General features: G+C 32.7%; 1 protein-coding gene across 2 annotated transcripts in view; it reads right to left on the bottom strand.

Moving 5' to 3' along the window:
• LOC143228628 (uncharacterized) overlaps positions 1 to 27,427 on the bottom strand; it is a 142,564-nt gene that overhangs the window by 53,821 nt on the left and 61,316 nt on the right. For both annotated transcript variants that reach the window (XM_076459857.1, XM_076459856.1), the window contains exon 3: positions 20,966 to 21,025. In XM_076459857.1, coding sequence (XP_076315972.1) covers positions 20,966 to 21,025 — 60 coding nt within the window. The remainder of the gene's footprint in view (positions 1 to 20,965; positions 21,026 to 27,427) is intronic.

The raw sequence follows: 27,427 nt of genomic DNA, 5'->3' as shown, positions 1-27,427 counted from the left end.
ACAAGTTATAAAGAAGAACTTACTGTAGCTATTTTGGTGAGAACGCTGACCAACATATTATACACAGAGTTATAAAGAAGAACTTACTGTAGCTATTTAGTGGGAACAGCTGACCAACATATTATACACAAGGATATAAAGAAGAACTTACTGTAGCTATTTAGTGAGAACGTTGACCAACATATTATACACAAGTTATAAAGAAGAACTTTTGTGCTTATTTAGTGAGAACGCTGACCAACATATTATACACAAGATTAAAAGAAAAACTTACTGCCTCTATTTAGTGAGGAACTTGACCAACATACTACACAAGTTATAAGAACTTACTTACCGCTATTTAGTGAAACGCTGACCAACATATTATACACAAGTTATAAAGAAAAATTTACTACCGCTATTTAGTGTGAGAACCCTGACCAACATATTATACACAAGTTATAAAGAAAAACTTACTGTAGCTATTTAGTGAGAACGCTGACCAACATACTACACACAAGTTATAAAGAACTTACTACCGCTATTTAGTGTGAACCCTGACCAAGATATTATACACAAGTTATAAGGAAGAACTTACTGCCACTATTTAGTGAGAACAAACTCACCAACATATTATACACAAGTTATAAAGAGACCTTACTGTAGCTATTTAGTGAGAACGTTGACCAACATATTATACACAAGTTATAAAGAAGAACTTACTGTAGCTATTTAGTGAGAACGATGACCAACATATTATACACAAGTTATAAAGAACTTACTGTAGCTATTTAGTGAGAACGCTGATCAACATACTATACACAAGTTATGAAGATGAATTTACTGTAACTATTTAGTGAGAACGCTGACCAACATATTATACACAAGATATAAAGAAGAACTTACTGTAGCTATTCAGTGATAACGCTGACCAACATATTATACACAAGTTATATAGAAAAACCAACAGCAGCTATTTGGTGAGAACTCTGACCAACATACTATACACAAATTATAAAGAAGAACTTACTGTATTTATTTAGTGAGAACGATGACCAACATATTATACACAAGTTATAAAGAAGAACTTACTGCCGCTTTTATTGAGGAAGCTGACCAACATATTATACACAAGTTATAAAGAAGAAATTACTACCACTATTTAGTGAGAACGCTCACCAACATATTATACACAAGTTATAAAGACGAACTTACTGTAGCTATTTAGTGAGAACGATCACAAACCTTCTTTACACAAGTTTTAAAAAAGAACTTACTGAAGCTATTTAGTGAGAACGCTCACCAACACATTATACAAACGGTATAAAGAACTTCCTGTATGTATTTAGTGAGAACGCTGACCAACATACTATACACAAATTATGAAGATGAAATTACTTTCGCTATTTAGTGAGAACGCTTACCAACATACTATACACAAATTATAAAGAAGAACTTACTGTAGCTATTTAGTGAGAACGCTGACTAAGATATTATACACAACATATAAAGAAAAACCAACTGCAGCTATTTGGTGAGAACGATGACCAATACATTTTACACAGGGTATAAAGAACTTCCTGTATCTATTTAGTGAGAACGCTGATCAATATACTATACACAAGTTATGAAGATGAATTTACTGTAGCTATTTAGTGAGAACGTTGACCAACATATTATACACAACTTATATAGAAAAACCAACTACAGCTATTTGATAGGAACGCTGACCAACATATATTTCACAAGTTATAAAGAAGAATATACTGTAGTTCTTTAGTGAGAACGCTGACCAACCTACTATACACAAGTTATAAAGAAAAACTTCCTGCCGCTATTTTGTGAGAACGCTGACCAACATATTATATACAAGTTATCAAGAAGAACTTACTGTCGCTATTTAGTGAGAACGCTGACCACCATACTATACACAAGTTATGAAAAAGGACTTATTGTAGCTATTTAGTGAGAACGTTGGCCAACATACTATACACAAGTTATGAAGAAGACCTAACTGTAGCTAATTAGTGAGAACGCTGACCAACATATTATACACAAGTTATAAAAAAGACTTACTGCCGCTATTTAGTGAGAACGATCACAAAATTCTTTACACAAGTTATAAGGAAGAACTTACTGTAGCTATTTAGTGAGAACATGACAAACATATTATACACAAGTTATAAAAAAGAACTTATTGTAGCTATTTAGTGAGAACGCTGACCAACATACTATACACAAGTTATGAAGAAGAACTTACTGCCGCTATTTAGTGAGAACGATGACCAACATATTATACACAAATTATTAAGAAGAACTTACTGCCGCTGTTTGGTGAGAACGCTGACCAACATATTATACAAGGTATAATAGAAGAACTTACTGTATCTATTTGGTGAGAACGCTGACCAACATACTATACACAAGTTATGAAAAGACTTACTGCCGCTATTTAGTGAGAACGATGACCAACATATTATACACAAGTTATAAAGAAATACTTACAACCGCTATTTAGTGAGAACGCTTACCAACATACTATACACAAATTATAAAGAAGAACTTATAGTAGCTATTTAGTGAGAACGCTGACCAACATACTATACAGAATTATAAAGAACTTAATGTAGCTATTTAGTGTGAACGCTGACCAACATATATATACACAAGTTATAAAAAAGAACTTACTGTAGCTATTTAGTGAGAACGCTGATCAACATATTATACACAAATTATAAAGAAGAACTTACTGCCGCTATTTAGTGAGAACGCTAACCAACATACTATATACAAGTTATAAAGAAGAAATTACTGCCACTATTTAGTGAGAACAACTGACCAACATATTATACACAAGTTATAAAGTCGACTTACTATCGCTCTTTAGTGAGAACGTTGACGAACATATTATACACAAGATATAAAGAACTTACTGTAGCTATTTAGTGAGAACGCTGACCAACATACTACACAAGTTATAAAGAAGAACTTACTGTAGCTATTTGTGAGAACGCTGACCAACATATTATACACAAGATATAAAGAAGAACTTACTGTAGCTATTTAGTGAGAACGCTGACCAACATATTATACACAAGTTATAAGAAAAACTTATTGTACCTATTTAGTGAGAACACTGACCAACATATTATACACAAGTTATAAAGAAGAATTACTGTAGCTATTTAGGTGAGAACGCTGACCAACATAATATACACAAGTTATAAAGAGAGACCTAACTGTAGCTATTTAGTGAGAACATGACCAACATACTACACAGAAATTATAAAGAACTTACTGTAGCTATTTAGTGAGAACGCTGACCAACATAATATACACAAGTTATAAGAACATTTACTGCCGCTATTTAGTGAGAATTCTGACCAACATACTATACACATGTTATAAAGAAGAACTTACTGTAGCTATTTAGTGAGAACGCTGACTAACATATTATACACAAGCTATAATGAAGAACTTACTGTAGCTATTTAGTGGTTACGCTGACCAACATATTATACACAAGGTATAAAAAAGAACTTACTGTAGCTATTTAGTGAGAACGCTGACCAACATATTATACACAAGATATAAAGAACTTTGTGTAACTATTTAGTGAGAACGTTGACCAACATATTATACACAAGTTATAAAGATGAACTTATTGTAGCTATTTAGTGAGAACGATCACAAACATTCTTTACACAAGTTATAAAGAAGAACTTATTGTAGCTATTTAGTGAGAACTCTGACCAACATATTATACACAACTTATGAGGAAGACCCAACTGTAGCTAATTAGTGAGAACGCTGACCAACATACTACATAGAAATTATAAAGAAGAACTTAATGTAGCTATTTACTGTGAACGCTGACCAACATACTACATAGAAATTATAAAGAAGAACTTAATGTAGCTATTTACTGTGAACGCTGACCAACATACTGTACACTAGTTATAAAGAAAAACTTCCTGCCGATATTTAGTGAGAACGCTGAAGAACATATTATACACAAGTTATAAAGAAGAACTTTCTGTAGCTATTTAGTGAGAACGCTGACCAACATATTATACACAAGGTAAAAAGAAAAACTTACTGCCTCTCTTTAGTGAGAACGCTGACCAACATACTACACAGAAGTTATAAAGAACTAACTACCACTATTTAGTGTGAACGCTGACCAACATATTATACACAAGTTACAAAGTCGAACTTACTATAGCTCTTTAGTGAGAACGTTGACCAACATATTATACACAAGATATAAAGAACTTACTGTAGCTATTTAGTGAGAACGTTGACCAACACATTATACAAAGTTATGAAGAGGGACTTTCAGTTGCTATTTAGTGAGTACTCTGACCAACATATTATACACAAGTTATGAAGAAGACCTAACTGTAGCTAATTAGTGAGAACGTTGACCAACATACTATACAGAAGTTATAAAGAACTTACTACCGCAATTTAGTGTGAACGCTGACCAAGATATTATACACAAATTATAAAGAAAAACTTACTGTAGCTATTTAGTGAGAACGCTGACCAACATACTACACACAAGTTATAAAGAAGAACTTACTATAGCTATTTAGTGAGAACGCTGACCAACATAATATACACAAGTTATGAGGAAGACCTAACTGTACCTAATTAGTGAGAACGCTGAACAAAATACTACACAGAAATTATAAACAAAGAATTTACTGTAGCTATTATGTGAGAACGCTTACCAACATACTATACAAAAGTTATAAAGAAGAACTTACTGTAGATATTTAGTGAGAATGCTGACCAACATATTATATACAATTTATAAAGAAAAACTTAATGTAGCTATTTAGTGACAACTCTCACCAACATATTATACACAAGATATAAAGAAGGACTTACACTAGCTACATAGTGAGAACGCTAACCAACATACTTCACACAAGTTATTAAGAAGAACTTACTGCCGCTGTTTGTTGAGAATGCTGACCAACACATTATACGAAGGGTATAAAGAACTTACTGTATCTATTTAGTGAGAACGCTGACCACCATACTATACACAAGTTATGAAAAAGGACTTACTGCCGCTATTTAGTGACAACATACTATACACAAGTTATAAAAAAGAACTTACTGTAGTTATTTAGTGAGAACGATGACCAACACATTATACACAGGGTATAAAGAACTTTCTGTATCTATTTAGTGAGAACGCTGATCAACATACTATACATAAGTTATGAAGATGAATTTACTGTATCTATTTAGTGAGAACGCTGACCAACATATTATACACAAGATATAAAGAAGAACATACTGTAGCTATTATGTGAGAACGCTGACCAACATTTTATACACAAGATATAAAGAAGAACTTACTGTAGCTATTCAGTGATATCGTTGACCAACATATTATACACAAGTTATAAAGAACATCTTACTGCCGCTATTTAGTGAGAACGCTGACCAACATACTACATAGAAGTTATAAAGAAAGAACTTACTGTAGCTATTTAATGAGAACGCTGACCAACATATATTTCACAAGTTATAAATAAGAACTTATTGTAGCAATTTAATGAGAACGCTGACCAACATATATTTCACAAGTTATAAAGAAGAACTAACTGTAGCTATTTAGTGAGAACGCTGACCAACATACTACACAGAAGTTATAAAGAAAAAGTTATTGTAGCTATTTAGTGAGAACGCTGACCAACATAATATACACAAGTTATAAAAAAGAACTTACTGTGGCTATTTAGTGAAAACGCTGACCAACATAATATATACAAGTTATAATGAAGAACTTACTGTAGCTATTTAGTGGGTACGCTGACTAACATATTATACACAAGTTATAAAGAAATACTTACAGCCGCTATTTAGTGAGAACGCTAACCATCATACTACACACAAGTTATAAAGAAGAACTTATTACTGGTATTTAGTGTGAACGCTGACCAAGATATTATAAACAAGTTATAAAGAATAACTTACTGCCGCTGTTTAGTGAAAACGCTGACCAACATACTATACACAAGTTATAAAGAAGAAATTACTATAGCTAATTAGTGAGAACGCTGACCAACATACTACACAGAAATTATAAAGAAGAACTTAATGTAGCTATTTAGTGTGAACGCTGACCAACATAATATACACTAGTTATAAAGAACATCCTACTGCCGCTATTTAGTGAGAACGCTGACCAACGTACTATACACATGTTATAAAGAAGAACTTACTGTAGCTATTTGGTGAGAACGCTGACTAACATATTATACACAAGCTATAATGAAGAACTTACTGTAGCTATTTAGTGGGTACGCTGACCAACATATTATACACAAGATATAAAGAAGAACTTACTGTAGCTATTTAGTGAGAACGTTGACCAACACATTATACACAAGTTATAAAGAAATTTTTGTACTTATTTAGTGATAACGCTGACCAACATATTATACACAAGGTAAAAAGAAAAACTTACTGCCTCTCTTTAGTGAGAACGCTGACCAACATACTACACACAAGTTATAAAGAACTAACTACCGCTATTTAGTGTAAACGCTGACCAACATACTATACACAAGTTATAGAGAAGAATTTACTACCGCAATTTAGTGTGAACCCTGACCAAGATATTATACACAAGTTATAAAGAAAAACTTACTGTAGCTATTTAGTGAGAACGCTGACCAACATACTACACACAAGTTATAAAGAACTTACTACCGCTATTTAGTGTGAACCCTGACCAAGATATTATACACAAGTTATAAGGAAGAACTTACTGCCACTATTTAGTGAGAACGCTCACCAACATATTATACACAAGTTATGAAGAAGACCTAACTGTAGCTAATTAGTGAGTACGTTGACCAACATACTATACACAAGTTATAAAGAAGAACTTACTGTAGTTATTTAGTGAGAACGATGACCAACACATTATACACAGGGTATAAAGAACTTCCTGTATCTATTTAGTGAGAACGCTGATCAACATACTATACACAAGTTATGAAGATGAATTTACTGTAACTATTTAGTGAGAACGCTGACCAACATATTATACACAAGATATAAAGAAGAACTTACTGTAGCTATTCAGTGATAACGCTGACCAACATATTATACACAAGTTATATAGAAAAACCAACAGCAGCTATTTGGTGAGAACTCTGACCAACATACTATACACAAATTATAAAGAAGAACTTACTGTTGTTATTTAGTGAGAACGATGACCAACATATTATACACAAGTTATAAAGAAGAACTTACTGCCGCTTTTTCGTGAGAACGCTGACCAACATACTATACACAAGTTATAAAGAAGAAATTACTACCACTATTTAGTGAGAACGCTCACCAACATATTATACACAAGTTATAAAGACGAACTTACTGTAGCTATTTAGTGAGAACGTTCACAAACCTTCTTTACACAAGTTTTAAAAAAGAACTTATTGTACCTATTTAGTGAGAACGCTAACCAACATATTATACACATGTTATAAAGAAGAACTTACTGCCGCTATTCTGTGAGAACGCTGACAAACATATTATACACAAGTTATAAAGAAAAACTTATTGCGGCTATATAGTGAGAACAACTGACCAACATACTATACACAAGTTATAAATGAAGAACTTATTGTAGCTATTTAGTGAGAACGCTGACCAACATATATTTCACAAGTTATAAAGAAGAACTAACTGTAGCTATTTAGTGAGAACGCTGACCAACATAATATACACAAGTTATAAAAAAGAACTTACTGTGGCTATTTAGTGAGAACGCTGACCAACATAATATATACAAGTTATAAAGAAAAACTTACTGTAGCTATTTAGTGAGAACACTGACCAACATATTATACACAGGGGTATAAAGAACTTACTTGGGTCTATTTAGTGAGAACGCTGACCAACATAGTATACACAAGATATGAAGATGAATTTACTGTAGCTATTTAGTGAGAACGCTGACCAACATATTATACACAAGATATAAAGAACATACTGTAGCTATTTAGTGAGAACGTTGACCAACACATTATACACAAGTTATGAAGAGGGACTTTCAGTTGCTATTTAGTGAGAACTCTGAACAACATATTATACACAAGTTATGAAGAAGACCTAAATGTAGCTAATTAGTGAGAACGTTGACCAACATACTATACACAAGTTATAAAGAAGAACTTACTGTAGTTATTTACTGAGAACGATGACCAACATACTATACACAAGTTATAAAGAAGAAATTACTGCCATTATTTAGTGAGAACGCTCACAAACATATTATACACATGCTATAAGGACGAACTTATTGTAGCTATTTAGTGAGAACGATCACAAACATTCTTTATACAAGTTATAAAGAAGAACTTACTTTAGCTATTTAGTGAGAACGCTGACCAACATAGTATACACAAGTTTTAAAAAGAACTTACTGTAGCTATTTAGTGAGAACTGACCAACATATAATACACAAGTTATGAGGAAGACCAAACTGTAGCTAATTAGTGAGAACGCTGACGAACATCCTATATAGAAATTATAAAGAAGAACTTAATGTAGCTATTTAGTGTGAACGCTGACCAACATAATATATACAAGTTATAAAGAAAAACTTACTGTAGCTATTTAGTGAGAACACTGACCAACATATTATACACAAGTTATATAGTAAAATCAACTGTAGCTATTTAGTGAGAACGCTGACTAACATATTATACACAAGCTATAATGAAGAACTTTTTGTAGCTATTTAGTGAGAACGCTGACAAACATATTATACACAAGATATAAAGAACTTATTGTAGCTATTTGGTGAGAACGCTGATCAACATATTATACACAAGTTATAAAGGACATCTTACTTCCGCTGTTTAGTGAGAACGCTTACCAACATATTATACACATGTTATAAAGAAGAACTTACTGTAGCTATTTAGTGAGAACGCTTACTAACATATTATGCACAAGCTATAATGAAGAACTTTTTGTAGCTATTTATTGAGAACGCTGACAAACATATTATACACAAGTTATAAAGAAAAACTTATTGCGGCTATATAGTGAGAACGCTGACCAACATACTATACACAAGTTATAAAGAAGAACTAACTGTAGCTATTTAGTGAGAACGCTGACCAACATACTACACAGAAGTTATAAAGAAAAAGTTACTGTAGCTATTTAGTGAGAACGCTGACCAACATAATATACACAAGTTATAAAAAAGAACTTACTGTGGCTATTTAGTGAGAACTCTGACCAACATAATATATACAAGTTATAAAGAAAAACTTACTGTAGCTATTTAGTGAGAACACTGACCAACACATTATACACAAGTATAAAGAACTTCTTGGGTCTATTTAGTGAGAACGCTGACCAACATACTATACATAGGATATGAAGATGAATTTACTGTAGCTATTTAGTGAGAACGCTGACCAACATATTATACACAAGATATAAAGAACATCTTACTGGCGCAATTTAGTGAGAACGCTGAACCAACATACTACACACAAATTATAAAGAAGAACCTACTGTAGCTATTTAGTGAGAACGCTGACCAACATATTATACACAAGATATAAAGAACATACTGTAGCTATTTAGTGAGAACGTTGACCAACATATTATACACAAGTTATGAAGAAGACCTGAATGTAGCTAATTAGTGAGAACGTTGACCAACATACTATACACAAGTTATAAAGAAGAACTTACTGTAGTTATTTACTGAGAACGATGACCAACATACTATACACAAGTTATAAAGAAGAAATTACTGCCACTATTTAGTGAGAACGCTCACCAACATATTATACACAAGTTATAAGGACGAACTTATTGTAGCTATTTAGTGAGAACGATCACAAACATTCTTTATACAAGTTATAAAGAAGAACTTACTTTAGCTATTTAGTGAGAACGCTGACCAACATAATATACACAAGTTTTAAAAAAGAACTTATTGTAGCTATTTAGTGAGAACGCTGACCAACATATTATACACAAATTATAAAGAAGAACTTACTACCGCTATTTAGTGAGAACGCTGACCAACATATTATACACAAGTCATAAAGAAAAACTTCATGCCGCAATTTAGTGAGAACGCTGACCAACATACTATACACAAGTTATAAAGAAGAAATTACTGCCACTTTTTAGTGAGAACGCTGACCAACATATTATACACAAGTTATAAAGAAAAACTTATTGCGGCTATTTAGTGAGAACGCTGACCAACATACTATACACAAGTTATAAAGAAGAATTTACTGTAGCTATTTAGTGAGAACGCTGACCAACAAAGTACACACAAGTTATAAAGAAGAACTTACTACCGCTATTTAGTGTGAACGCTGACCAAGATATTATACACAAGTTATGAAGAAGAACCTACAGTAGCTATTTAGTGAAAACATTGACCAACACATTATACACAAGTTATGAAGCGGGATTTTCAGTTGCTATTTAGTGAGAACGCTGACCAACATACAACACAGAAGTTATAGAGAAGAACTTACTGTAGCTATTTAGTGAGAACGCTGACCAACATACCACACAGAAATTATAAAGAAGAACTTACTGTAGCTATTTAGTGATAACGCTGACCAACATATTATACACAAGTTATAATGAAAAACTTCATGCCGCTATTTAGTGAGAACGCTGACCAACATATTATACACAAGTGATAAAGATGAACTTACTGTAGCTATTTAGTGAGAACACTGACCAACATATTATACACAACTTATAAAGAAAAATCAACTGCAGCTATTTGGTGAGAACGCTGTCCAACATATTATACACAAGTTATGAAGAAGAACGTACAGTAGCTATTTAGTGATAACATTGACCAACATATTTTACACAAGTTATGAAGAAGGACTTACTGCCGCTATTTAGTGACAACGATCACAAACATTCTTTACACAAGTTATAATAAAAAACTTATTGTAGCTATTTAGTGAGAACCCTAACCAACATACTATACACAAGTTATGAAGAAGAACTTATTGCAGCTATTTAGTGAGAACCCTGACCAACATACTATACACAAGTTATAAAGAAGAACTTACTGTAGCTATTTAGTGAGAACGCTGGCCAACATACTATACTGAAGTTATAAAGAAGAACTCACTATAACTAATTAGTGAGAACGCTCACCAACACATTATACACAAGGTATAAAGAACTTACTGTCGCTATTTAATGAGAACGCTGACCAACATAATATACACAAGTTAAAAAGAAAGCTTACGGCCGCTATTTTGTGAAAACGCTGACCAACAAACTACACACAAGTTATAAAAAGAACTTACTACCGCTATTTAGTGTGAACGCTGACCAAGATATAATAAACAAATTATAAAGAAGAACTTACTGCCGCTGTTTAGTGAGAACGCTAACCAACATACTATATACCAGTTTTAAAGAAGAACCTACTGTAGCTGTTTAGTGAGATCGCTGACCAACATATTATACACAAATTATGAAGAAGACCTAACTGTAGCTATTTAGTGAGAACACAGACCAACACATTATACACAAGTTATAAAAAAGAACTTACTGTAATTAATTAGTGAGAACGCTCACCAACACATTATACACAAGGTATAAAAACTTACTGTAGCTATTTAATGAGAACGCTGACCAACATACTATACAGAAATTATAAAGAAGAACTTACTGTAGCTATTTAGTGAGAACGCTGACCAACATACTATACACAAGTTATAAAGAAGAACTCACTACAGCTATTTAGTGTGAGCGCTGATTAAGATATTATACACAAGTTAAAAAGAAGAACTTACTGTAGCTCTTTAGTGAGAACGTTGACCAACATATTATACACAAGTTATAAATAATAACTTACTGTAGCTATTTAGTGAGAACGCTGGCCAACATATTATACACAAGTTATTAAGAAGAACTTACTGTAGCAATTTAGTGAGAACTCTGACAAAAATATTATACCCAACTTATAAAGAAAAACCAACTGTAGCTATTTAGTGTGAACCAACATACTACACACAAGTTACAAAGAAGAACTTACTACCGCTATTTAGTGTGAACGCTGACCAAGATACTATACACAAGTTATAAAGAAGAAATTATTACCACTATTTAGTGAGAACGCTCACCAACATATTATACACAAGTTATAAAGACGAACTTACTGTAGCTATTTATTGAGAACGTTGACCAACATATTATACACAAGTTTTGAAGAAGGACTTACTGCTGCTATTTAGTCACAACGATCACAACCATTCTTTACACAATTTATAAAGAAGATTTTACTGTAGCTATTTAGTGAGAACGCTGACCAACATATTATACACAAATTATGAAGAAGACCTAACTGTAGCTATTTAGTGAGAACACAGACCAACACATTATACGAAGGGTATAAAGAACTTACTGTATCTATTTAGTGAGAACGCTGACCAACATAATATACACAAGTTATAAAAAATATTTTACTGTAATTAATTAGTGAGAACGCTCACCAACACATTATACACAAGGTATAAAAAATTTACGGTAGCTATTTAATAAGAACGCTGACCAACATACTATACACAAGTTATAAAGAAGAACTTACTGCCGCTATTTAGTGAGAACGTTGACCAACATATTATACACAAGTTATCAAGAAGAACCTACAGCAGCTATTTAGTGAGAACGCTGACAAACATATTATGCACAAGTTATAAAGAACATCTTTCTGCCGCTATTTAGTGAGAACGCTGAAGAACATACTTCACAGAAGTTATAAAGAAGAACTTACTACCGCTATTTAATGTGAACGCTTACCAAGATATTATACACAAGTTATAAAGAAGAACTTACTCCCGCTGTTTAGTGAGAACATTGACCAACACATTATACATAAGTTATGAAGCGGGACTTTCAGTTGCTATTTAGTGAGAACGTTGACCAACATACTACACAGAAATTATAAAGAAGAACTTACTGTAGCTATTTAGTGAGAACGCTGACCAACATACTATACACAAGTTATGAAGAAGAACTTACTGTAGCTATTTAGTGAGAACTCTGGCCAACATATTATACACAACTTATAAAGAAAAACCAACTGCAGCTATTTGGTGAGAACGCTGACCAACATAATATACACAAGTTATAAAAAAGAACTTACTGTAGCTAATTAGTGAGAACGCTGACGAACACATTATACACAAGGTATAAAGAACTTACTGTCGCTATTTAATGAGAACGCTGACCAACATAATATACACAAGTTATGAAGAAGGACTTACTGCCGCTCTTTATTGACAACGATCAGAAACATTCTTTACAAAATTTATAAAAAAGAACTTACTGTAGCTATTTAGTGAGAACGCTGACCAACATATTATACACAAGTTATGAGGAAGACCTAACTGTAGCTAATTAGTGAGAACTCTCACCAACATACTACACAGAAATTATAAAAAAGAACTTAATGAAGCTATTTAGTGTCAACGCTGACCAACATAATATACAAAAGTTATAAAAAAGAATTTACTGTAGCTAATTAGATATAACGCTGACCAACATATTATACACAAGATAAAAAGAAAAACTTACTACCGCTATTTAGTGTGAACGCTGACCAAGATATTATACACAAGTTATAAAGAAAAACTTCTGCCGCTATTTTGTGAGAACGCTTATCAACAAACTACACGCAAATTATAAAGAAGAACTTACTACCGCTATTTAGTGTGAACGCTGACAAAGATATTATAAACAAGTTATAAAGAAGAACTTATTGCCCATGTTTAGTAAGAACGCTGACCAACATACTATACACATGTTATAAAGACGAACTTACTGCCGCTATTTTGTGAAAACGCTGACCAACAAACTACACACAAGTTATAAAAAGAACTTACTACCGCTATTTAGTGTGAACGCTGACCAAGATATAATAAACAAATTATAAAGAAGAACTTACTGCCGCTGTTTAGTGAGAACGCTAACCAACATATTATACACAAATTATGAAGAAGACCTAACTGTAGCTATTTAGTGAGAACACAGACCAACACATTATACGAAGGGTATAAAGAACTTACTGTATCTATTTAGTGAGAACGCTGACCAACATATTATACACAAGTTATAAAAAAGAACTTACTGTAATTAATTAGTGAGAACTCTGACCAACATAATATACACAAGTTATAAAAAAGAACTTACTGTAATTAATTAGTGAGAACTCTGACCAACACATTATACGAAGGGTATAAAGAACTTACTATATCTATTTAGTGAGAACGCTGACCAACATATTATACACAAGTTATAAAAAAGAACTTACTGTAATTAATTAGTGAGAACGCTCACCAACACATTATACACAAGGTATAAAAACTTACTGTAGCTATTTAATGAGAACGCTGACCAACATACTATACACAAGTTATAAAGAAGAACTTACTGCCGCTATTTAGTGAGAACGCTGACCAACATATTATACATAAGTTATGAAGCGGGACTTTCAGTTCCTATTTAGTGAGAACGCTGACCAACATACTACACAGAAATTATAAAGAAGAACTTAATGAAGCTATTTAGTGTGAACGCTGACCAACATAATGTACACAAGTTATAAAAAATAATTTACTGTAGCTAATTAGATAGAACGCTGACCAACACATTATACGCAAGGTATAAAGAACTTACTGTAGCTATTTAATGAGAACGCTGACCAACATACTATACACAAGTTATAAAGAAGAACTTACTGCCGTTATTTAGTGAGAACGCTGACCAACATATTATACACAACTTATAAAGAAAATCAACTGTAGCTATTTAGTGAGAACGTTGACCAACATATTATACACATTTTATGAAGAAGGACTTACTGCCGCTATTTAGTGACAACGATCACCAACATTCTTTACACAAGTTATAAAGAAGAACTTACTGTAGCTATTTAGTTAGAACGCTGACCAACATATTATACACAAGTTATAAAGAATAACTTACTGTAGCTATTAAGTGAGAACGCTGGCCTACATATTCTACACAAGTTATAAGGAAAAACTTACTGTAGCTATTAAGTGAGAACGCTGACCAACATGCTATTCAGAAGTTATAAAGAACAACTTACTATAGCTATTTAGTGAGAACGCTGACCAACATATTATACACAAGATATAAAGAAGAACTCACTGTAGCCATTTAGTGAGAACACTCACCAACATACTATACACAAGTTATAAAAAATAACTTACTGTAGCTATTAAGTGAGAACGCTGACCAACATGCTATACAGAAGTTATAAAGAACAACTTACTGTAGCTATTTAGTGAGAACGCTGACCAACATATTATACACAAGATATAAAGAAGAACTCACTGTAGCAATTTAGTGAGAACACTCACCAACATACTATACACAAGTTATAAAAAATAACTTACTGTAGCTATTAAGTGAGAACGCTGACCAACATACTATACACAAGTTATAAAGAAGAACTTACTGCCGTTATTTAGTGAGAACGCTGACCAACATATTATACACAACTTATAAAGAAAATCAACTGTAGCTATTTAGTGAGAACGTTGACCAACATATTATACACATTTTATGAAGAAGGACTTACTGCCGCTATTTAGTGACAACGATCACAAACATTCTTTACACAAGTTATAAAGAACTTACTGTAGCTATTTAGTTAGAACGCTGACCAACATATTATACACAAGATATAAAGAAGAACTCACTGTAGCCATTTAGTGAGAACACTCACCAACATACTATACACAAGTTATAAAAAATAACTTACTGTAGCTATTAAGTGAGAACGCTGACCAACATGCTATACAGAAGTTATAAAGTACAACTTACTGTAGCTATTTAGTGATAACGCTGACCAACATATTATACACAAGATATAAAGAAGAACTCACTGTAGCAATTTAGTGAGAAAGCTAACAAACATATTATACACAAGATATAAAGAAGAACTTACTGTAGCTATATAGTGAGAACGCTGATCAACATATTATACACAAATTATGAAGAAGACCTAACTGTAGCTATTTAGTGAGAACAAAGACCAACACATTATACGAAGGGTATAAAGAACTTACTGTATCTATTTAGTGAGAACGCTGACCAACATATTATACACAAGTTATAAAAAAAAACTTACTGTAATTAATTAGTGAGAACGCTGACCAACATATTATACACAAGTTATAAAAAAGTACTTACTTCAGCTATTTAGTGATTACGCTGACCAACATATTATACATAAGTTATAAAAAAGTACATACTGTCGCTATTTAGTGATAACGCTGACCAACATACTATACACAACTTATAAAAAAGAACTTACTTCAGCTATTTAGTGATAACGCTGACCAACATATTATACATAAGTTATAAAGAAAAACTTATTGTAGCTGTTTAGTGAGAACGCTGACCAACATATTATACAAAAGATATAAAGAAGAACTTTCTACCGCTATTTAGTGTGAACGCTGACCAACATATTATACAAAAGATATAATGAAGAACTTACTGTAGCTATTTGGTGACAACGATGGCCAACATATTATACACAAGTTATATAGATGTACTTACTGTAGCTATTTAGTGAGAACGCTGACCAACATACTATACACAACTTATAAAGGAGAACTTACTGTAGCTATTTAGTGAGAACGCTGACCAACATACTATACACAACTTATAAAGGAGAACTTACTGTAGCTATTTAGTGAGAACGCTGACCAACATATTATACACAAGATTTAAAGAAAAACTTACTGTAGCTATTTAGTGAGAACGCTGACCAACATATTATACAAAAGATATAACGTAGAACTTACTGCCACTATTTAGTGAGAACGTTGACCAACATACTATACAAAAGTTATAAAGAAAAACTTACTGCCGCTATTTAGTGACAATGATCACAAACATACTATACCCAAGTTAAAAAGAAGAACTTACTGTAGCTATTTAGTGAGAACACTGACCAACATACTATACACAACTTATAAAAAAGAACTTACTTCAATTATTTAGTGAGAACGTTTACCAACATATTATTCACAAGTTTTGAAGAAGACCTAACTGCAGCTATTTAGTAAGAACGCTGACCAACATATTATACAAAGATATCAAGAAGTACTTACTGTGGCTACTTTGTGAGAACGCTGACCAACATACTATAGACAAGTTCTAAGAAAGAACTTACTGTAGCTATTTAGTGACAACGCTGACTAACATATTATACACAAGATATAAAGAAGGACTTACTGTGGCTACTTTGTGAGAACGCTGATCAACATATTATACACAAGTTATAAAGAAAAACTTACTGTAGCTATTTAGTGAGAATGCTGACCAACATACTATACAGAAGTTATAACGAAGAACTTACTGCCGCTGTTTAGTGAGAACGCTGACCAACATACTATACACAAGTTATAAAGAAGGACTTACTGTAGCTATTTAGTGAGAACGCTGACCAACATATTATACACAAGTTATAAAGAAGAACTTACTGTAGCTATTTAGTGAGAACTTTGAACAACATATTATACACAAGTTATAATTTTATGTAACAAATATTTAGTAATGACATTTATTTGAAATACAGGTTCTAACATTGTGTGAATCAGATTTACTAGTGACATTTACATTAAACATAAGTTGTAACTTTATGTAACATAGATTTATTATTTCTGACCTTACCAGGTTGTTAATGCACTCGACTCGTAATCCGAGGATCTTCGGTTCGATTCCCTGTCACACCAAATATGCTCGCTCTTTCGACCGTGGGGTCGTTATAATGTTACAGTCATTCCCACTATTCGTTTGTAAAGGAGTAGCCCAAGTGTTGGCGGTGGGTGGTGATGACTCGCAGTCTTCCCTCTGGTCTTACACTGTTAAATTAGGAATGGCTAGCACAAAATCCCTCGTGTAATTTTGCGCTAAATTCAAATCAAACTCGAGGTTTGCTAGTAACACTTGATGTAACACGGATCTGATGATTAACATGCTACCTAGAAGAATCTAGTGATCAGCGCCACGTGGTGAGAAACATGTTGGCTTCAGGGATCTTGTGATCAGCGCCTTGGTGGTGATATTTATCATTTTAAAATATGTATTTTGTATTCAAGTGGTCTTTCCCATGTTTCATATTTTAACTACTGATTAACTTTCAAACTGTGGACCGGTTTACTAACTTTATGAAAACACTCAATTACCAATATTTGACAGAGCTAAGTTTTTATAAGTGAAATATAAACTTTTACTCTGATACTGGAAGCACAAACAGAAATAGAGAAGCAATTACGGAAAGAGTGAATAAATCAGGTCATAAGATGAATATCAGGTTGTAAGATGAAAATGATATAATATTGTTAATCCTCTTTGCTGTTACAATTAAAACCACTAAGGCACAGTCACATACTGATTAACTACACTATGGCTGGTTATCATCCGAACAATCAGAAAGTGCAACATGAACTTAATGTTTGTTAAAGAGCAGGCAGTAATACCATTACCAATAGCAGTGTGATAAATAGACATCCAGAACTGAATTACCACGTGAAGAATATGACGAAATCAAAATTTGGCTGATAATGGCGAATTACTCGATACGGCAGAATGAGATAAAATTTATTGTTTGAGCAAAGCTTCTTGGAAACTGAAGAGTTTACGCGTTTGTTTTTGCTGTTTTTTTTATTTCGAGCGCTATCTGTACTAGTCGTCCCTAATTTAGCAGTGTATGACTAGAGGGAAGGCAGCTAGTCATCACCACCCACCGCTAAATCTTGGGCTACTCTTTTACCGACGAATAGTGGGATTGACTGTCCAATTATAACGCTCCCACGGCTGAAAGAGCAAGCATATTTGGTGTGACGGGAATACGAATACGCGACCCTCATACTGCGAGTCGAGCGTCATAACCACCTGGCCATGCGTTTACGTCACGTAAACAAGCAATGTAGATAATAGGAACGGTCAAGGTAGAAAATAGAAACATTTCAAATGTTAAGTCAGATAACTCGGATTTACATGATAGCTAGTAACCGATTAGAATATTTTCAATAACCTATCATTAATTAGAGGTGCAAATGTTACCTTCAGAGTAGTTACATGTAACCTCAACGGATGTGTAGCAAGTCGACAACTATCGCTTGATTAAGATAACTAAATCAAAATACTGTAATTGTAATCAGCCTTCAAAGAAGAGAAGAGGAAACATGAGAGGTACTCTTTGACAGTTGGAGCGAAATCCAGAAGAATCAAAAATAGTTTGTTACATGGTATAGAGGGGAGTATAACACATTAAATAAAGCGTGTTGAGTGATTAACACAAGCGTGGAATTCATCTGTGGTGTTCGAGATGTAAACAGAGAACTGATGACACCCTGACTGCTGCCAGGCACAGGCACATACTTATCCATCAAATCATTATCTCGGGATCTTTAGATCTTGTTTTCTCCTTCAAACAGAAAGTAATCCAAATCACAAAGTAAATAGTGTGATTAAAGGACACGTTGTCCAATGACACAGTCATAACTCTGATTTGACCTGCACAGTGTCTAGATATAAATAATATTAAGGACTTGTCTGATAGTCAGACGTAGAAAAACAACAACTTGGATGAACTGTAGGGAATGATACAAGACATCAAGTACAATACTTTACAATCGTACGCTGATATATTTGTAGTAACATAAAAACAAAATGTAAAGCATACTGTACAACATGTTTACTGTACTGATGATAAACTAACCAGCTAGTCACAAATAATCAGTAATTTTGTCTGCTGTACACGTATAACTAGCGAAACTAACACTGCTAGTACAAATTGTTTCTTTTGGTGGTGGAGAATTACAAACATTTTATTAGGTTCAAACAGACAGTCCGAAGGTAAGTTAGCTATTTCTATTATCAGGTTAAGGCAGATATAAAAATGTAAAATCGATTATTTTTGTGAGTGTTATAAATGAAAGGTTTTTCTCAAGCATTGAATTCCACAACCGTTTCAAAAGTTTCGTACAAAACAACCCAAAGGATTATCTTTTCACAGCTGTCTTTAATTTTCATCAGACAGACTAGAAGGAAGGCACATGTTCAACGTTATCCACCAACTGTATGACTGCTATTATCGGAATTATTAGTGAAATCTGACCATAACTCTTATGACACATACACATTTTGCGGGGATGACACGCGGACCATGAACCCTAAGAAGTTTCATAGTTCGGGCACACTAACCATTGAGCCACGCCTACGCCCAACAAGAGATAGAAAACCTGAGTTTTGATTATTGTTTATTTATAAGAATATTTCGAATATTTATTTATTAAGAAAATTATGAGGTTGGTTTATTCTGGCTCACCTAAAACACAGCCTAAAGTTAACCCTAAAATTAAAGGCATTAGTACATAAATGTTCTTTTGTAAGTTTCTATTTTTCTTCCAAACTGATGCTATTAGTTAAAAGTATATTAACTGAACCGTTCTTATCAGAAACGTTATGAGTTAGACACGTGAACTTAATTCGTCAGAATATTAGCATTTTCAACGGCTATTGTGTTCTAAGAAATATAAACTATAGGAAATAGATATTACAAAAATTAATTTGAACAAACGAACCAAACCTTTGACCATCAAACTCATATTCAATCCACGCCACCTATGAGTTCCAAGATAACGATTGTAAGAAATATAAGATATCTAACCATGAACATTAATTATTCTTTCACCTATTACTGTCAACAGAAACATGTTTTGACCCTACAACAGAAGACAGTATGGAGGGAATGTTATTTATCTAATTCTGTGTTTACTGTAACAACTTGTCTTAACACTAATTTCAAGCTACCTACCTGTGTGACACTAACTAATTTCAAGCTACCTACCTGTGTGACACTAACTTATTTCAAGCTACCTACCTGTGTGGATACGTTGATGTGCTTTCAAATGACTGCTTTTCGTATAAACCTTAATGCAACCTGAAAACACAAAGTATAAACAATAAGAAGATTATACAACACATAGAATGTTTGTGTACACTGTAAACATGAAAACAAAGTTTATACAACACATAGAATGTTTGTGTACACTGTAAACATGAAAACAAAGTTTATACAACACACAGAATGTTTGTGTACACTGTAAACATGAAAACAAAGTTTATACAACACACAGAATGTTTGTGTACACTGTAAACATGAAAACAAAGTTTATACAACACACAGAATGTTTGTGTACACTGTAAACATGAAAACAAAGTTTATACAACACACAGAATGTTTGTGTACACTGTAAACATGAAAACAAAGTTTATACAACACACAGAATGTTTGTGTACACTGTAAACATGAAAACAAAGTTTATACAACACACAGAATGTTTGTGTACACTGTAAACATGAAAACAAAGTTTATACAACACACAGAATGTTTGTGTACACTGTAAACATGAAAACAAAGTTTATACAACACATAGAATGTTTGTGTACACTGTAAAAATGAAAACAAAGTTTATACAACACACAGAATGTTTGTGTACACTGTAAACATGAAAACAAAGTTTATACAACACACAGAATGTTTGTGTACACTGTAAACATGAAAACAAAGTTTATACAACACACAGAATGTTTGTGTACACTGTAAACATGAAAACAAAGTTTATACAACACATAGAATGTTTCTGTAGACTGTAAACATGAAAACAAAGTTTATACAACACACAGAATGTTTGTGTACACTGTAAACATGAAAACAAAGTTTATACAACACACAGAATGTTTGTGTAGACTGTAAACATGAAAACAAAGTTTATACAACACACAGAATGTTTGTGTACACTGTAAACATGAAAACAAAGTTTATACAACACACAGAATGTTTGTGTACACTGTAAACATGAAAACAAAGTTTATACAACACATAGAATGTTTGTGTAGACTGTAAACATGAAAACAAAGTTTATACAACACATAGAATGTTTGTGTACACTGTAAACATGAAAACAAAGTTTATACAACACACAGAATGTTTGTGTACACTGTAAACATGAAAACAAAGTTTATACAACACACAGAATGTTTGTGTACACTGTAAACATGAAAACAAAGTTTATACAACACATAGAATGTTTGTGTAGACTGTAAACATGAAAACAAAGTTTATACAACACATAGAATGTTTGTGTACACTGTAAACATGAAAACAAAGTTTATACAACACACAGAATGTTTGTGTACACTGTAAACATGAAAACAAAGTTTATACAACACACAGAATGTTTGTGTACACTGTAAACATGAAAACATGAAACTAAGTAGAAATAACTTGTGTTAGAGTTCCAAAACCAGACTGGAGAATATTGTAACAAATAAAACATACATAAGGTAACAAATAAAACATACATATTGTAACAAATAAAACATACATATTGTAACAAATAAAACATACCTATTGTAACAAATAAAACATACATAAGGTAACAAATAAAACATACATATTGTAACAAATAAAACATAAATATTGTAACAAATAAAACATACATATTGTAACAAATAAAACATAAATATTGTAACAAATAAAAGATACATAAGGTATTTATAAACTACACTAACAACACTGAATAATATTTTAATATTAACAGCTGTAAATTACACTAACAACGTTGTGTAATACTTTTAATATTAACAGCTGTAAATTACACTAACAACGTTGTGTAATACTTTTAATATTAACAGCTGTAAATTACACTAACAACGTTGTGTAATACATTTAATATTAACAGCTGTAAACTACACTAACAACGTTGTGTAATAATTTTAATATTTACAGCTGTTAACTACACTAACAACGTTGTGTAATAATTTTAATATTTACAGCTGTAAACTACACTAACAACGTTTTGTAATAGTTTTAATATTTACACCTGTAAGCTACACAAACAACGTTGTGTAATAATTTTAATATTTACAGTTGTAAACTACACTAACAACGTTGTATAATAATTTTAATATTTACAGCTGTAAACTACACTAACAGTGTTGTGTAATAATTTTAATATTTACAGCTGTAAACTACACTAACAGCTTTGTGTAATAATTTTAATATTTAAAGCTGTAAACTACACTAACAACGTTGTGTAATAATTTTAACATTTACAGCTGTAAACTACACTAACAACGTTGTATAATAATTTTAATATTTACAGAGGTAAACTACACTAACAACGTTGTGTAATAATTTTAATATTTACAGCTGTAAACTACACTAACAACGTTGTGTAATAATTTTAATATTTACAGCTGTAAACTACACTAACAACGTTGTGTAATAATTTTAATATTTACAGAGGTAAACTACAATAACAACGTTGTGTAATAATTTTAATATTTACAGCTGTAAACTACACTAACAACGTTGTGTAATAATTTTAATATTTACAGCTGTAAACTACACTAACAACGTTGTGTAATAATTTTAATATTTACAGCTGTAAACTACATTAACAACGTTGTGTAATAATATTTACAGTTGTAGACCACGTTGAAACTTACATCTTAATATTCCTGACATCGGTTATTCAGAGTAAATGTTATTATTTTTATCAGACTTTATAATGAGCTTGGAAAACCAAAGAGAAATACAATCCACTTACGAACGTATATATACGTTTATATATATTGCATCGTAAGTTTTGTTTTGAATTCAAAGTTTTAAAAACCTCACGAGTAAAATAACATTGTTAACGTTAGATGTCAGCACAGTGTAGACTAGTGAAGTATAATCTAGAAGGCTGGCGGTTGTCTTTGTCAACTTTTATTACACGGGGGTAGAGAAACTGTGGAGTTATCTTGAGAATCTTCTGACTCTATAATGGGCTTCATAACTCTATAGTAAGGTTTTAAAGATAAGCTTTATGAAGCAGTTACACATTGAACCTATTCAAGCAATGCACGCGAACAAAACCTGCTCTCTCTTACGGCCGCCCTCTGGTGTATTAGATAGACCGTAATTGGGGCCATGGAACACAGTTTAATAACATAACAGTAAAAACAAACAAGTCTTACAACCAGCACCACTATGTTTGTGAGTTTTCTCTTATCAGTTCTTTCTCTTTCCAATTTGATTTTCTATCTGTCAATGTGGAGAGAGCAACACATCACACGACTGAATAAATAAATAAACTTCTGAAAATAATTCATTCAAACGTAGATTACGTGACATCTATCGTCGTAAGTGAGATTGTTAAAACTACACTAGACACATTAAATATACAAAGTACGGTGAATACAGTGAACCTAACGTCGTAACTCAAGTACTTAGGACTACAATAGACACATTCAATATACAAAGTACGGTGAATACAGTGAACCTAACGTCGTAACTCAGGTTGTTAGGGCTACACTACACACATACAATATACAAAGTACGGTGAATACAGTGAACATAACGTCGTAACTCAGGTTGTTAGGACTACACTAGACACATTCAATATACAAAGTACGGTGAATACAGTGAACCTAACGTCGTAACTCAGGTTGTTAGGACTACACTAGACACATTCAATATACAAAGTACGGTGAATACAGTCAACCTAACGTCGTAATTCAGGTTGTTAAGACGACAATAGACACATTCAATATACAAAGTACGGTGAATATAGTGAACCTAACGTCGTAACTCAAGTTGTTAGGACTACACTAGACACATTCAATATACAAAGTATGGTGAATACAGTGAACCTAACGTCGTAACCAAGGTTGTTAGGACTACACTACACACATTCAATATACAAAGTACGGTGAAAACAGTGAACATAACGTCGTAACTCAGGTTGTTAGGACTACACTAGACACATTCAATACACAAAGTACCGTGAATACAGTGAACCGAACGTCGTAACTCAGGTTGTTAGGACTACACTACACACATTCAATACACAAAGTACCGTGAATACAGTGAACCGAACGTCGTAACTCAGGTTGTTAGGACTACACTAGACACATTCAATATATAATGTACGGTATTTATCGTGGACATAACTTTGTAACTCAGGTTGTTAAAACTACACAAGACTCATACAATATACAAGTAATGGATTGTACTGCACTAGTTAGTGTACTGACGTAAAGTTCACTTCAATATTGCACTGTACTTGTTACGGTACTGACGTAAGGTTCACCTTAATATTGCACTCTACTTGTTACTGTACTGACGTAAGGTTCACTTCAATATTGTACTCTACTTGTTACTGTACTGACGTAAGGTTCACTTCAATATTGCACTGTACTTGTTAGTGTACTGACGTAAGGTTCACTTCAATATTGCACTGTACTTGTTACTGTACTGACGTAAGGTTCACTTTAAGATTGCACTGTACTTGTTACTGTACTGACGTAAGGTTCACTTCAATATTGTACTCTACTTGTTACTGTACTGACGTAAGGTTCACTTCAATATTGTACTCTACTTGTTACTGTACTAACCTAAGATTCACTTTAAGATTGCACTGTACTTGTTACTGTACTGACGTAAGGTTCACTTCAATATTGTACTCTACTTGTTACTGTACTGACGTAAGGTTCACTTCAATATTGTACTCTACTTGTTACTGTACTAACGTAAGATTCACTTTAAGATTGCACTGTACTTGTTACTGTACTGACGTAAAGTTCACTTCAATATTGCACTGTACTAGTTAGTGTACTGACGTAAGGTTCACTTTAAGATTGCACTGTACTTGTTACTGTACTGACGTAAGATTCACTTTAAGATTGCACTGTACTTGTTACTGTACTGACGTAAGATTCACTTTGAGATTGCACTGTACTTGTTAGTGTACTGACGAAAGATTCACTTCAATATTGCACTGTACTGACGTAAAGTTCACTTCAATATTGTACTGTACTGATGTAAAGTTCACTTCAATATTGTAATGTACTGACATAAAGTTCACTTCAATAATGTACTGTACTAACGTATAGTTCACTTCAATATTGTATTGTACTGATGTAAAGTTCACTTCAATAATGTACTGTACTAACGTATAGTTCACTTCAATATTGTATTGTACTGATGTAAAGTTCACTGAATATTGTACTGCACTGACGTAAAGTTCACATCAATATTGTACTGTACTGACGTAAAGTTCACTTCAATATTGTACTGTACTGACGTGAAGTTCACTCTCAATATTGTACTCTACTGACGTAAAGTTCACTTCAATATTGTAATATACTGATGTAAAGATCACTTCAATATTATACTGTACTGACGTAAAGTGCACTTCAATATTGTAATGTACTGACGTAAAGTTTACTTCAATATTGTACTGTACTGATGTAAAGTTCACTTCAATATTGTACAGTATTGATGTAAAGTTCACTTCAATATTGTACAGTACTGATGTAAAGTTCACTTCAATATTGTACAGTACTGATGTAAGGTTCACTTCAGTATTGTAATGTACTGATGTAAAGTTCACTTCAATATTGTACTGTACTGATGTAAAGTTCACTTCAATATTGTACTGTACTGATGTAAAGTTCACTTCAATATTGTACTGTACTGATGTAAAGTTCACTTCAATATTGTACTGTACTGACGTAAAGTTCACTTCAATATTGTACTCTACTGACGTAAAGTTCACTTCAATATTGTACTGTACTGACGTAAAGTTCTTTCAATATTGTACTCTACTGACGTAAAGTTCACTTCAATATTGTACTGTACTGACGTAAACTTCACTTCAATATTGTACTGTACTGACGTAAAGTTCACATCAATATCGTACTGTACTAATGTAAAGTTCACTTCAATTTTGTACTGTACTGACGTAAGGTTCACTTCAGTATTGTACTGTACTGACGTAAAGTTCACTTGAATATTGTACTGTACTGACGTAAAGTTCACATCAATATTGTACTGTACTGATGTAAAGTTCACTTCAATATTGTACTGTACTGACGTAAAGTTCACTTTAATATTGTACTGTACTGACGTAAAGTTCACTTCAATATTGTACTGTACTGACGTAAAGTTCACTTCAATATTGTAATATACTTATGTAAAGTTCACTTCAATATTGTACTGTACTGACGTAAAGTTCACTTCAATATTGTACTGTACTGACGTAAAGTTCACTTCAATATTGCACTGTACTTGTTAGTGTACTGACGTAAGGTTCACTTTAAGATTGCACTGTACTTGTTACTGTACTGACGTAAGATTCACTTTAAGATTGCACTGTACTTGTTACTGTACTGACGTAAGGTTCACTTCAATATTGTACTCTACTTGTTACTGTACTGACGTAAGGTTCACTTCAATATTGTACTCTACTTGTTACTGTACTAACGTAAGATTCACTTTAAGATTGCACTG

Source organism: Tachypleus tridentatus, chromosome 10 (genome assembly GCF_004210375.1).
Source record: "Tachypleus tridentatus isolate NWPU-2018 chromosome 10, ASM421037v1, whole genome shotgun sequence".
NCBI classification, from domain to species: Eukaryota; Metazoa; Arthropoda; class Merostomata; order Xiphosura; family Limulidae; genus Tachypleus; species Tachypleus tridentatus.
The sequence above is the reverse complement of the archived record's forward strand: the minus strand, read 5'-3'. Positions and strand labels throughout refer to the sequence as shown.